The sequence below is a fragment of the Neopsephotus bourkii genome, unplaced genomic scaffold (genome assembly GCF_033783945.1).
Source record: "Neopsephotus bourkii isolate Nb327-2 ecotype Australia unplaced genomic scaffold, CSIRO-AGI_Nbou_v1 NB_1376, whole genome shotgun sequence".
Lineage (NCBI taxonomy): Eukaryota > Metazoa > Chordata > Aves > Psittaciformes > Psittacidae > Neopsephotus > Neopsephotus bourkii.
This window is the reverse complement of record NW_026901855.1, coordinates 2,437,723-2,451,510: the sequence shown is the minus strand read 5'-3', so window position 1 is coordinate 2,451,510 and position 13,788 is coordinate 2,437,723. Positions and strand designations below refer to the sequence as shown.

General features: G+C 47.0%; 2 protein-coding genes across 6 annotated transcripts in view; one reads left to right on the top strand and one right to left on the bottom strand.

The window, feature by feature from the left end:
- FLVCR2 (FLVCR choline and putative heme transporter 2) overlaps nucleotides 1-8,468 on the bottom strand; it is a 36,958-nt gene extending 28,490 nt beyond the window's left edge. For all 5 annotated transcript variants that reach the window (XM_061367414.1, XM_061367415.1, XM_061367416.1 and 2 more), the window contains exon 1: nucleotides 7,947-8,468. In XM_061367414.1, coding sequence (XP_061223398.1) covers nucleotides 7,947-8,456 — 510 coding nt within the window. In that variant the 5' untranslated portion in view covers nucleotides 8,457-8,468. The remainder of the gene's footprint in view (nucleotides 1-7,946) is intronic.
- ACYP1 (acylphosphatase 1) overlaps nucleotides 1-13,788 on the top strand; it is a 428,968-nt gene that overhangs the window by 254,436 nt on the left and 160,744 nt on the right. The gene's annotated exons all lie outside the window — the stretch shown is intronic.

Sequence of the window (13,788 nt, the reverse complement as noted above, 5' to 3'; positions counted from 1 at the left end):
TTCATATCAATCAAGATGAGGAATCCTATAGAAAACCTGAGGGACTATCACACTCTGGAAGAAAATGACTGGTATTTTAATTGTTTTAACAAGTCAGTTCTGCTGTACACACCGATTTACTGGTTTCCTGACAGACATTTTTAGGCCTGTAGGGCTTCACACTTTCCAAGATGTTCTTCTCCAGACAAAATAGCAGAAATGGTTTGGGGGTTTTGTTTTAGCTTTTTTGTTTTGTTTTGTTGTTTTAATTATACTTGATTTTAATACAAATGGCTTTAGATAACAAGAACTTAAAAACAAATCCTATGATATTCCCCAAATGAGTGATGAGAACTGGCCCGACAATGTTATCAGAGAAGCCAAGGTTCTCAGTGAAAAGTCAACAAAGCCAGCCTGCACTATTTTTCTTCTATTTTTCTTCTAGAAACCTCTATCTCAGATAGCCACCACAACAGTATATTGTCTCTCCAAAAATCTTATAGACAAAACACACAAACCAAGTGCAGCAACATCCATGGTGTTCAGTAACAGATCAGGATGTCATGTAGCCCACACTAGCTACCATGTACGGAAAACCAGTGTAGAGATGCAGAACATAACCAGCAGTGGCAAAAGGACACATCTGACAGGGGGGAAGAGGCTGAATTTCCACAGTTTGCTGGATCTGAACAACACATGTATGGAGGGCGAGAACTTTGAACCAAGCTCAATACATTCAGAACCCATGCCAGATGCCTCTCCAACAGTTCTGCCAAAATAATCCATCAGACCTGGATCTCCATTCACCCAGGGAACCCCTTTGAGGACATAACTATTGCAAAGCCCTGGGCTACACAGCCTTTTCCTCTATTCTTGTCTGTGTGTCAAAGCTCTGCCCTGCAGTGCTCCCTCCTTTTCTAACCACATGTTCCTCCCACACTAACCACGACATTTCATAGGAGCTAAAATTTCTGACCCTACAATGCATGTATCTCAATCTGCAGAGAGCAGATAGCCACCCCCTTCTCACACTCTATGACTCCTACTGCATATCAGCTTCCCAATCCTCTGCTACCAGCATGGATCCCAGCTGCCTTTCTATACAGGAGGCTACAGGAGAATTGAAAATACCCAACCGAAGAGCTGTGTAACACAGAAGGTACCAATTACTATGGATTGCTGTCCAGAATATCATATAATCATAGATGGTTTGGCCTGGAAGGGACCTTAAAGATCATCTAGTTCCAAACACCCTGCCACAGGCAGGGGACAGCTTCCACTAGATCAGGGTTCTCAAAGCCCTGTCCAACCTGCCCTTGAACACTGCCATGGATGGGGCAGCCACAACTCCTCTGGGCAACCTGTGTCACCATCACTGGCAGCAAAACTGAAAAAGAGCCTGTTGAAACCTAGATAGTCAAGAAGTTAACATATGTAAATGTTTGCAAACCACAGCTTAGACACCTTTCTTGCAATGTTTTAAAAAGCAGAAAGGACACAAGTTGTGAGAGGAAACATTATAATCCAGGCCTTGTGGCAAGATAAGACAGAGCTATGGCTCTTTTTTCTCTCCCACTAATGCGGGAGATAATGTATTTTTTTCAAACTGCATTGCACAACCAAAGCTTTTCTGGAAGCAAAGCAAACTCCCTTCCTCGTCACATTTCTGCTTCTGTGGCACCATCTCATGCTGCTTAATATGATGCAACGCCGTATGATGAAGACTACTTCTCTATGCAAGTCATTCAGGGCCTTTCAGCCTTGAATGCACCTTCCCCCAGTTTACTGTGGAAAAAATGCAACACTGCAAAACAACAGCATTAGATAAGCGTGAGTAAACCAGAAGAAAGGTTTCAGCTCTGACAGCTATCTCAGCTGCTGCTGGAATCCTCAGTTGGGTTATGATACTTTGGACCTACCACAGTCACTTAACATAGCCAGCCCCAGGGAGGCTGGGGCTGCAGGGAAAGTGCTAAAGGTGCCATAGGACAGCCCTCCCAGCAAAAACACTACAGTCATTCATGTAATTCCCATGCAGCTTCCACAGAACATAACCTGAAAGCCAACAGCTTCTATGAGGGAGAAAGGGGAGCTGCTTTTAGTCTATGGCTGGACCAGATGAAATGGGCAGAAAAAGTTCATTTCAGGCTCCAGTGTCCATTTACAGAAACTTAGGCATTCCTGAGAAAGCCACGTTGCTATTTGCTCAGCACACCCTCCCACACTGAGCCACATCCAGGATCTTGGAGACATAGCCACAGAGCATTCCTTGTGATCCAAGTGCTCTGATCCACCCTGCCCTTCTTTACAGAGGCAGAAAAATGTGAGGGCTAGGAATATCACAACCTCTTGGTTCCTTGCTAAAATCTTCTTTATTCTAATGGCTAAAACCAGGTCCAAGCTACAGAGGGATGTGAGGCAGATGGCCACTTGCCCCTATTTCTAGCAGGGATCAAATCTCACTTGAAGAGTTGGGGGGGCCCTCAGAAGGGACAGAAAGGACAAAGAGATCTATAAGTCCACTCAAAGACAGAAATTCCACAGGACATGCTCCACCTCCACACAGCTTTTTAGACTTTCCTGAAGGGCAAAAGGTACAGAACAGTTTGTAGTGAGGCATCAAATAGCAGCACATGCTCAGCACAAAACAGCACTGCAGGCTCATCAGCACAAAACCAGCGGCCATTCAGATGTTCAGATTATTTGGCAAAACCCTCCCAACCCACTACCCAAGCAGATTCTTTCCCCAAATTCAGAACAAGAGAAAAGGACTCACCAGGATTCTTCTGAATTTCATTCATTCCTTCTGCTAAATTCATTCACAGCTTATCATCCAGTTCCTCCCTTTCAAAAAGCCATCACCTAATCACTGCTAGACTGGCACTCCCAGCAATCTCCAGATAGCACCTATAAGCCTTGCCTAAGGCTGTTTCTGTTATGGAAGCCTTAAATCTCTAAAGTCACATTCCAGCTGCATCAGAACAAGGACAGACCTCCCCCTGAAGATCAGTAAGGTGCAGCATCATTTTTCCCCAGAGGCAAAGATTAATATGGAGCTAAGCTTTCTTTCCTCCCCAACCACATCAACACCTTTTATGGACCCCTGCTAAAAAAAGGGGGGCAAAATTACAGCAGAAAGATCATTTAACACACCTGCATCTTCCCTCCCAATACTATCAGCTGTATGCTTCTCTTTGTCAGAATAGCAAGAGCCAGGAATAAGGTCTCTTTCAACCAAAAAAAGTAAGTCAGTCTCACCTCTGTGCCTGGCAAAGTCTTGGAGCAGATTCTCCTGGAAGGCATGCTAAGGCACATGAAAAACAACAAGGTGCTTGGTGACAGCCAGCATGGCTTCACTAAGGGAAAATCCTGCCTGACCAATCTGGGGCCTTCTATGATGGGGCTACAGAACTGATGGACAGGAGTAGAGCAGTTGGTGTCATCTACCTGGACTTGTGCAAAACATTCGACTCTGGACACTGTCCCACACAACACAGAATAATAAAATCATAGAATAGTTAGGGTTGGAAAGGACCTTAAAATCATCTAGTTCCAGCCCCCCTGCCATGGGCAGGGACACCTCGCTCTAAACCATATCACCCAAGGCTCTGTCCAACCTGGCCTTGAACACCGCCACGAAGGGAGCATTCACAACTTCCCTGGGCAACTCATTCCAGTGCCTCACCACTCTTACAGTAACAAACTTCTTCCTTATATCCAGTCTAAACTTCCCCTGTTTAAGTTTTAACCCATTACCCCTTGTCCTATCACTACAGTCCCTAATGAAGAGTCCATCCCTAGCATCCCTATAGCCCCCCTTCAGATACTGGAAGGCTGCTATGAGGTCTCCACGCAGCCTTCTCCAGACTGAACAGCCCCAACTTTCTCAGCCTGTCTTCATATGGGAGGTGCTCCAGTGCCCTGATCATTCTCGTGGCCCTCCTCTGGGCTTGTTCCAACAGATCCATGTCCTTTTTATGTTGAGGACACCAGAACTGCACACAATACTCCAGGTGAGGTCTCACAAGAGCAGAATAAAGGGGCAGGATCACCTCCTTCGACTTTCTGGTCACGCTCCTTTTGATGCAGCCCAGGATACGGTTGGCTTTCTGGGCTGCAAGCGCACACTGAAGCCGGCTCATGTTCATTTTCTCATCGACCAGCACCCCTAAGTCCTTCTCCACAGGGCTGCTCTGAATCTCTTCTATGCCCAGCCTGTAGCTGTGCCTGGGATTGCTCTAAACTGGAGAGGCATCAATTTGACAGATGGACCACTCAGTGGATAAAGAACTGGCTGGATGGCCGCACACAAAGAGTTGTGGTCAATGGCTCAATGTCCAGCTGGAGACCAGTAACGAGTGGTGTTCCTCAGGGATCGGTGTTGGGACCGGTCTTGTTCAACATCTTCGTCGCTGACATGGACAGTGGGATTGAGTGTGCCCTCAGCGAGTTTGCTGATGACACCAAGCTGTGTGGTTCGGTTGATACGCTGGAGGGAAGCAATGCCATCCAGAGGGACCTTGACACGCTTGTGAGGTGGACTGATGCCAACCTCATGAAGTTCAACCATGCCAAGTGCAAGGTCCTACACCTGGGTCAGAGCAATCCCAGGCACAGCTACAGGCTGGGCAGAGAAGAGATTCAGAGCAGCCCTGCAGAGAAGGACTTGGGGGTGCTGGTCAATGAGAAAATGAACATGAGCCGGCTTCAGTGTGCACTTGCAGCCCAGAAAGCCAACCGTATCCTGGGCTGCATCAAAAGGAGCGTGACCAGAAGGTCGAAGGAGGTGATCCTGCCCCTCTACTCTGCTCTTGTGAGACCTCACCTGGAGTATTGTGTGCAGTTCTGGTGTCCTCAACATAAAAAGGACATGGAACTGTTGGAATAAGTCCAGAGGAGGGCCACGAGGATGACCAGGGGACTGGAGCACCTCCCGTATGGAAACAGGCTGAGAAAGTTGGGACCGTTCAGCCTGGAGAAGGCTGTGTGGAGACCTCATAGCAGCCTTCCAGTATCTGAAGGGGGCTATAAAGATGCTGGGGAGGGACTCTTCATTAGGGACTGTAGTGACAGGACAAGGGGTAATGGGTTAAAACTTAAACAGGGGAAGTTTAGACTGGATATAAGGAAGAAGTTTGTTACTGTAAGAGTGGTGAGGCACTGGAATGAGTTGCCCAGGGAAGTTGTGAATGCTCCCTTCGTGGCGGTGTTCAAGGCCAGGTTGGACAGAGCCTTGGGTGACATGGTTTAGTGTGAGCTGTCCCTGCAGCGGGGAGGCAGCAGGGTTGGAACTAGATGATCTTAAGGTCCTTTCCAACCCTAATTATTCTATGATTCTAACAATATTGGTAGCAAAGCAACACAAAGTCACAAACATACACAAATGTTCGTTCACTGCCCCTGAGCAAGTTATACACTTCTCTGCATGTTGCCCATGTCCCATTCCCATCAAGTGATAACAGGGAGACACAGCAGTAAGAGAGGCCTAAAACCAATGTGCCTGAAGAAGCGTGGCCCAGGACAAGAACCCAGTACTCTACTGTGGTTTGTTTAGGGGTTTTTAGAAGATATTTAACATCCAGCCTGCCTGATTCGATGATTTACTGTTCAGGGCTAACTTTCAACCTGAAGGTTACCATCACTCAGCAAGCAGCAGCAGTGTCTTGAGCAGACACCACCCCAGCAGAACCTAGATGAACCAGCAGGCAGGACTCTCCTCAGGGCAGCGCTGCCTAGCTGAGAGGGCAGGAGCAAAAGGCAGGCAGGTGTATCAAACAAAAGAACAGTGAGAATGCCCACTCCTCTGTGCAGCTGGTTGCAATTCTTGATGGAGCAGAACATCAGAGCTTGGCATTCAATAAAGATAACTGTGGTAACTCATGACAGTTTTCTGCCTTGAGGAGATGAAACTGAGTGATGTGGCAAGGAAAGAAAGACCACACAGTTTTAGAGGAGTGTGCACAGGGAATAATTTGCCATACTGCCACACTCCAATTACAACCCCACTGTATTATAACCTTTGCTAACACTCCCTAAAAGACAGTCTTTAACTGCAGATTCAGGAAGAAAGAATGTCTCTATTTCTTTCCCCTGCCCAACAACACCAGTAAACAAAATAGCAACTTTTCATTCACTCTGATTATAGACCTCAAGACCATTGACTAAAGGAATTAATAGGTTCTTTCTATGAAGTACGCCCTGCCTTTGCTCATTGACATTTCTGACTTTTTTGACGCTCTAAAAGGAAAGCCTGGGCTTACAAAGTAAAGACTATGTACTGAACTGAGGTCCCATTGACATGTCAGTTCAACCCCCAGAACTTTGTTCAGCACCAAAAGTGCATCAGAAATTTGGTTTCCGTAACTGTTATACTAACCCACTCCTTTTAGGACAATGGGGATACCACACAGGCATAGAGCACAGGCTGAAAACCTCATTGTTTGGATTTCTTCTGCACACTGTTGAGTAACTCCACCTGAACAATTAAAAAAACAGTCTGACCGCAAAATGCTCAGTTACTTATTTACTCCTAAATCAGCAGAGTGCTCAGGCCAAGTTAAATGCCTTCCACTCTAAAGATTCATTTAAAACACATAAAAAACAGCCCTCTAGCCTGGCTGATAAGAGCAAAGAGGAAAGCTTAAATTCACTCAGAGAAAGATAAGCATGTTTTTCCAAAAGACATAAACAAGAGACTCCTTAAATTCCCAGCAGTGTTCCAAAACCTTCAGTTCCTCACATACCATTTCTGAGCATCCACCTCTTTCTTGCCTCAGCAGTATCTAAACATAGAAACCCAGGAATGTGGGGAAAGGAGACCTTAAACCCACTGCACATAAAGTTGTCTGTGAGGAAGAACCTGCATTAGAAAATACCTGAAATGCAAACCATTCAAATTTGAACAGCAGCCACCCACAGGCTGAATCGAAGATGGTCCAGGGTGGTGCAAGTCATGTGTAGGTGAACACATTCTGTGCCAACGCAAGGGGCACAGGTCCAGCCTAACAGCTAATGCCAGGTTCTGCTTCCCTCTTCTTCATGGCAGCATTGCACAGCCAAACTCACTTCACTGATGCCATATTGCATCAGTATTGGCCTGTCTGCTTCATTCAGGAGGGATGAGTGGGTGTTCCAGTGCAAGGGTCAAGAAGCTATTTCCTCAATCCTGTCCAAGCTGTGGAAAGACGTATCTCCTCTGAGCGCCAGCTAGCTATAAGAGGAGACCATCGCAGCTTGAGCAAGCGTGGATCACTGACCTTCCTCACCCACCTTGATACAACAGTGCTCAGGGAGTTTACCCCGCCCTAGCCTGATGGAAGGTTTTGTTTCTTTGCAAAGCAACTTCTTGTGAAAGCCCTGTACCTACTTTTAAGGGTCAGGAAAGTCCTAAAGTCCTTTTCCTCCAGGGCTCAGTGTCAAGTACTCCTTGCAAGTAGACCGTTAATCTTCTTAGTCTCATTTAGTTGTTAGCAGGAGGAGGACATTGCAGCTTCAAGTCCAGACGCAGCTGCAAATCTGAGGTCTGCAGGACACTCTGCCTAAAGTGCGTTTCTCAGCACCGTGCATTCGCCTCCAGCCCACCCAATGGTCCATCTGAATTGTACCCCTGAACTGGAGATTCACAGGCATGGGAGTAGAGGGCAATGGAAAAGACCCTGAGCTCAAACACCTCTCAAAGCCATAATCATACACAGCCCCCATGCTGCCCCCAAGTTTTGTAGATCCCGCTTAGATCTCCCATGTAGATCTGCCACCATCAGCCCACAGCCTAAGCCCACAGCCTAACCCCAGCTGCATCCCTCCATGTACCAGTTGCATTTCCCAGAGGGAAATTCATGCCTCTTGTCACTGCTGCTGCCCTCCAGGCCCTACATATCTCTTCCCCCTCCTTGGTTCACCCCCTTACCACCCCAGTCTCTGGCCAAGCAGATAAGAGCCCATGCCTGTGCCGGCCAGCCACCCATTACCTGGTTCCCAAAGACAGCGATGGAGCAGGCAGTGGAGACCTCGCGGGAGCCGAACCAGACGGAGGCGATGCGCGAGGGCATGCCCAGGATGAAGACCTGGGACAGGGAGCAGATGACCTGCCCCAGGACGGTGATGCTGAAGAGGTGCGGCTTCAGGCTGCCCAGCTTCACCCAGGCACCCAGGGCATTGAGGGCCGAGCCTGCCAGAGAGATGAGGCGCAGGCCCTTCTTGTCCAGCAGCCAGGCGACAGGGAAGAGCAGGGGGATGTAGGTGAGCATGTAGGTCATGGACAGCCAGTCGATGGCGAAGGCACTCACGCCATAGAAGCGCGCAAAGATGTTGTTGATGCTGCCATACTGGATCCACTGGAAAGCATTGCACAGGGAGTAGCTGCTGAACAGCAGCAACACGACCCAGCGACGCCGGGACAGCCTCACCCCGGCGGTGGCAGCAGCGGCCTGCCCCCCCGCCGCCAGCGCCGACGCCCCAGCAGGCTCCCGCTTCACCATGCCGGCAGCACAAGCCGCTGATCGGCCCGGCTCGGCTCGGCTCGGCACCTCGCCGGTCCCCACCTGGCCGGGAAGCCCCGCCCGGCAGCCCCGCCGGGTTCACTGGTGCCGCGCCGCGGGGCGGTGCCACCGGCCCGACCCGGCCCGGCCCGGCCCGGCCCCCTGCCCGCCCCGCCCTGCCGCGCCGCCTGGCTGCCCGAGGGGGCACGGCCGCGCCGGGGTCGCTGTGCAGCGGTAGCGCGGCGCGGGCGCAGCGGCGGGATCGCAGCCCATCCCCGCGGCAGCCAGCACCCCGCCATTAAAGAGAGGCCCCGGCGTAAGAACGCCTGGTGCGGGAGAGACTTCAGGGTGTAAACTGTGGGTGATGAACAGGGCGTGGACTGACCCGGAACAGTGTCGGGGGGGTTGTGTGCATGTGGGCAGCGTCTGACCCAGCCAGAGACGCCAGTGTGGGCACCTGGACGATGCCGGTTTCATTTGAGTTGGCTTCCAATGGGTTTTTTCATGAGATGGCACACTATGAAGTGGAAACATCCAGTGAAGTCAAAATCAAAACACTTCAGTGGGACTGAAGCACAAGCGCCAAAAGTGATGTTTTCCTCCTCCTGGGAAACCTGCAGTTAACGAGTCAGTTGTTTTCCCATAACTTCAGCAACACACAAGTCTGACAGGTATCTGCCTGGAGATCACTTATGATCGCCAGTTCATTTAATTGGCAATCTGTTATCTGAACTGTACAAACATTACTCAGCGCCAGCTTAAAACGTGGACTTGGTTGCATGCTGGTGTTGTTCAGCTCTCTTCCAGCATTAAACACAGCTCAAAGTTCACTTGGGAAAATGGCAGCGATGAGCTGTCTTCAGGATATTGCATTCCCGAAACAAAGACACCTGGATTAGGAAATGAAAAAGTGAAGTTTCTCTGGCTTGTATTTACTTTGTGGAATGCTGTTGGAGGTTACTGATGGTGATGCTTCTCTCAGTTATTCACCTGACTACTGCCAGGAGCAAAGGCAGACAATCAGCTTTGGCGCCTTTACGTTCTTATTTCCCATGCAAGGAGAAAAAAAAATATGCTTTGGACAGATTATTCCAAAGAGAGCAAATGCCACCTTAAGTGCTTCTTGCTGTGTATCCTTACAGGTCACTGCTTGTCACTCACTTGGGTGTCCTACTCCCAACAGAATGGCCAAGGAGCACAGCTGGAGACAAGGAAAGCCATCACAGCCTTCCCTATGCGCTCTGCTGAAAGTATCACAGGGCAGAGCTGCAAACCTTCCTGCTCTACCCCTCAGCAGCCCGCAGCTTTGCCAGTCAATATCCAGCCTCGCTGGATAGGATGGTACAATGTAACCATAGTGTAGTCCTTTTATATAATGAACAAGAACGGCAAATTCAGAAGCAAGAGCCAGAAAAGAGGTTTTCAGGCCCATTTATTATTAGCTTAGGCACCCAAAGTTACTCCGAGCACTGTGCTGAGACAATAGAAAGAACAGAAGAATTTGTTCTAATGCATTTGTAATTTAAATGTGTCAGAAATGCAGTAAGTTACAGCAGTGCAGAAAGTGCAGAGGTGAAATGGAGCAGAAAAAGGACTGTCATGGTCCAACAGATGCATAGTCAGAGAACTTGAGCATGTAACAGTAAAATAGTACAGAAAATTAACTTTTAAGTTCATCAGGTTTGAAAAGGTCTTTATAAATTCTCCACAAGATTATGAGGTAATCACTATAATTAATGAAGAGTATGTGAAAAGCAAGGATCAAGGAAAGAAATAAACAGGCAATTTTTAGCATGGCAAACTGGGACTGCTCAGAGTACCATCAGCCATTCATAATTGCAAAAGCAAACCAAGGAGCAAAATTTGCAGATGGTAAGACATTATTTAAGTTACTCAAGACTAACTGAAATATGTCACCTAGATGTTATATTTAGGTCTGTATGGCTTTAGTCAGAGTTCTCGTGCCAAATAAAATGCTTTACACTCTAAAGATTCATTTACAGACTTTAGGACTGTATCTTCAGCCATCTGTAACTGAAAGTGCTGCCACAGTCCATGGCACCTTTAGTTTGTAAACTTGGATAAATGCAGAATAATGAAGTTAGTTACTGTATGGCAGTCTGCTGTAGTCAAAGGTCTCTGGGCAGCAGAGAGGAAGATACCAGTGACTAACAGGGGCTGAGTGTGGTTCTCAGGCTTAAGTTACAGAAAAGGAAAGGTGGAAAGAGTATAAATAATAAGGATTTGTGGAGACATTATCATGCATTAAGAAAACACTGAGAACAGTTAAATATCTGTACATGTGACTAAAAAAAAAAAAGCACACACCTAGAAAAATCTTTCGATATACATGGGAGAATAAGAAACACAAATTGGATTCTTGGCCTCCTGCCAGCCCTGCTCCAAACTGGAGTCAGAAACTGTCGTCTTGAGTTCTATTTCAGTTGCATCTTCAGCTCCTAAATGGCTCTCAAAAATCCTCAGTTTTAGCCATTATCAACAAAAGATCCATAGCAAGTCAGAGCCTGCCAAGCAAGCAGCTATTTGCTCACACTAAACCAGTGTCTTAGTCAAATCAGAAAAGCCAAACGGTAAATCAAGAATGACTAAAACACAGACCCTGCTGAAAAGTACAGCTAAAAGCAGACAGATGAAAGTAGCGCCCAGCCTCTGGTGACTGCAGCCAGAACATTAACCAGGCAGGGAAGCAACTTTGACTCCCCCAAAGCTGATCTAGTCAAGCATTTTTCATACCTACAGGCCCACACTTCCCAGAATCCTTGTCCTCAGATCTCAGGGCTGTTTTGTTTTGTTTCTGCCTCTGTGAACTGTTCAATCACCCCTTTATATCATTCGCCAATTTCTGGACCAAAATAAAACCCCTGCGCTCTGCATTTCTTCCTCTCTCCATTGCCGCATCTGTTTCTACTCAGATGAACGTTTTCCCTCTTGAAGCAACACAGCAGCTGCTTTTGGATTTCCCTCATCAGAGAATCTTTATATAAAAAATTCTTAGGCATGAAAAATTATTTATATTTCAGGACAACCCCTTGAAGTGGATTTAAAAGCTAGAGGGAAACCTCTTTTACATGGAGACTGACACAAGTGCTAAGGTTATAGGATCCTGTGGTCGAAAGTATCTGGGAAGGTTGGAAGGCACTAAACCAGGGGCAGAAACAGGGTCCAAATTAAAGGTAATGGTACAGGCCATCAGATAGAGAGTAACATCTCTGGTTTCCCTACTGATCTCAAGAAATACAACTTCTGAATATACTTGGCCTTTATGACAGATTCCCTTATGTTCTGTAAGGACTGAAGAACATGCCTCGAAACAAGTTCGGTTTTCTCAAAGCCCACCCAGTAAATGTAAATGCTAGGGAGGATGCTGGCAATGATAATCCACCCTTCTGATTTCTAGTGGATGGCAACAGGCCTTGATGACAAGCAAAGCAATAATGAATGGGTGGTGAAAATCAGCTTGGTAGGTGTACAGAAGGCATATGAGAATTTTTTTGTGAAAAGAATAATTTCTTGGTGCATTTTTTCTCCCACCCTGGATCAGAGGTTCAAGGAGCAAAGTACTCAAGGGTCTACTGGATCTTCCAGCCATGCAGTTCCTTGCAGAGACTTCAGAGCATGCTTAGGCTCCCTTTAAATGGGAAATATTTAAGCTCAAAGGGTCGATCACAGGATGTCCCTTGCTGTCAAACTCACATCATTGTGATTTGTGCCTTTATATCTCATCTTCTCACTCAGAAGACCTAGCAAGTGCAGTTCTTAGGTGGCTCTAGCACATTTTAACTGGTAGTATTAAGGTCTAGAAGAGATGTCAGAAGATCTCCCAGTCTATCCCACACAGCCTTTCACAACAGACATTGCAGGGAAGATCACAAGATCTTTGTTGGTGGAGGGAGAATGTTTTATAATGGCTTCAACACACAAACTGCTTTAGTGGAGGATTTCAGAAGTCACGTAGTTTTATCATTAGACCAAATGGCAAGACTCGAATAGCTGGCAGAACCACTCACTCCTCCTCACGCCCGAACGCAATACACACCTGGGGACACGGCGCTGAGCGACTGGCAAGGGCTGCCCCTTTGGATAAAGGCAGTGTTGCTACCTGGAGCAGGAAGGCTGCGAGCCCTCTGCTGGCACCTATAGCTGTCTACATCCCAGGAGCCACGAGAAAGCAAGATCCAGCGTACAGCTTGTTTATGCAGTGAATTAGGTTATGACAGTAGGTTGGATACACAATGGATATCCTAAACCCTTATGAATCTTTCCTGTTACATTTCCTGTGTAAAAATTCGTACAGTGATGGACAACTACCTTTACAGCATACAGCCTCTGCAGCATTCCACATCTTGCAAAATTTACCTTCCTCTCCAGAAAACATGATGGCTTAGTTTCACAATCTAAAACCCCATATAAAGAATCCTGCAGACCTCCAAATCACCAAAACTGTGCAGGGAATAACTTTGAGCACCAAACCTATCATCTTCAAAGTATAAGGCCTTTTTACAAAATCATAAATCAAGGAAGGGAAACAACAGCACATCTCATATGTAGCTCTCAGAGAACTTCACTGGGGATGCATCACCTACATCTATTTTACAGGGGAAACAAGGACTCAAAGAGTTAAGGAGATTTGCCTGTGCCCCTGCCAGGGGCAGAACTGTTGCTCCTGACTGCCAACCCTGGCTGCCAATAGCATCTTGAACTGCCACCTCTTTACAGATCTAATCTTCCTGTTCACAGCCTGGCTTTAACACAGCAGTGACTTTAATTTAACCCTGTCCAGTTCAGATGCAGTATTTCTATGGATGAATTATGTAGGTCTGAACTGCAAAGAGTACATGGGAAGGCATAGCTGAAATGCTAATATTCGCAGCTGCCTTCTTCCAGCAAGAAAAGGATGTGAAAAGGAGTGTGTAGCATGGAAGACCACTTGCACCTGTCCTACTTCAGATATGCTGGTTGTTGGTTAGAGGCACAGGGTGGTTACACTACCTCTGCACGGTCTTCTGCAAACAGATGTCAAATTGCTCTCCTATGCTCTGATCTGACCGGATGAGAATCAGCTCTAATACAAAAGCTGTGTAAAACTGTGGTTATCCTGCTGCGCTGCTCAAGCATCTAAGCCTGACTCTCAACCTTTGCTTGTGAAAAGCTGTGAAGATATATAGTTGTAAGGAGAGCCATGCTTAGGCTCTGTTTGCTCTGTCATTGGAGCAAGCCCACCTCACTCTTTTGCCTTGCACATGCATGCACTTGGGACATGAATATCTCTTCACTCAGCTCAGAATAAAATAAGTAAAAAAAGAGCCATCTA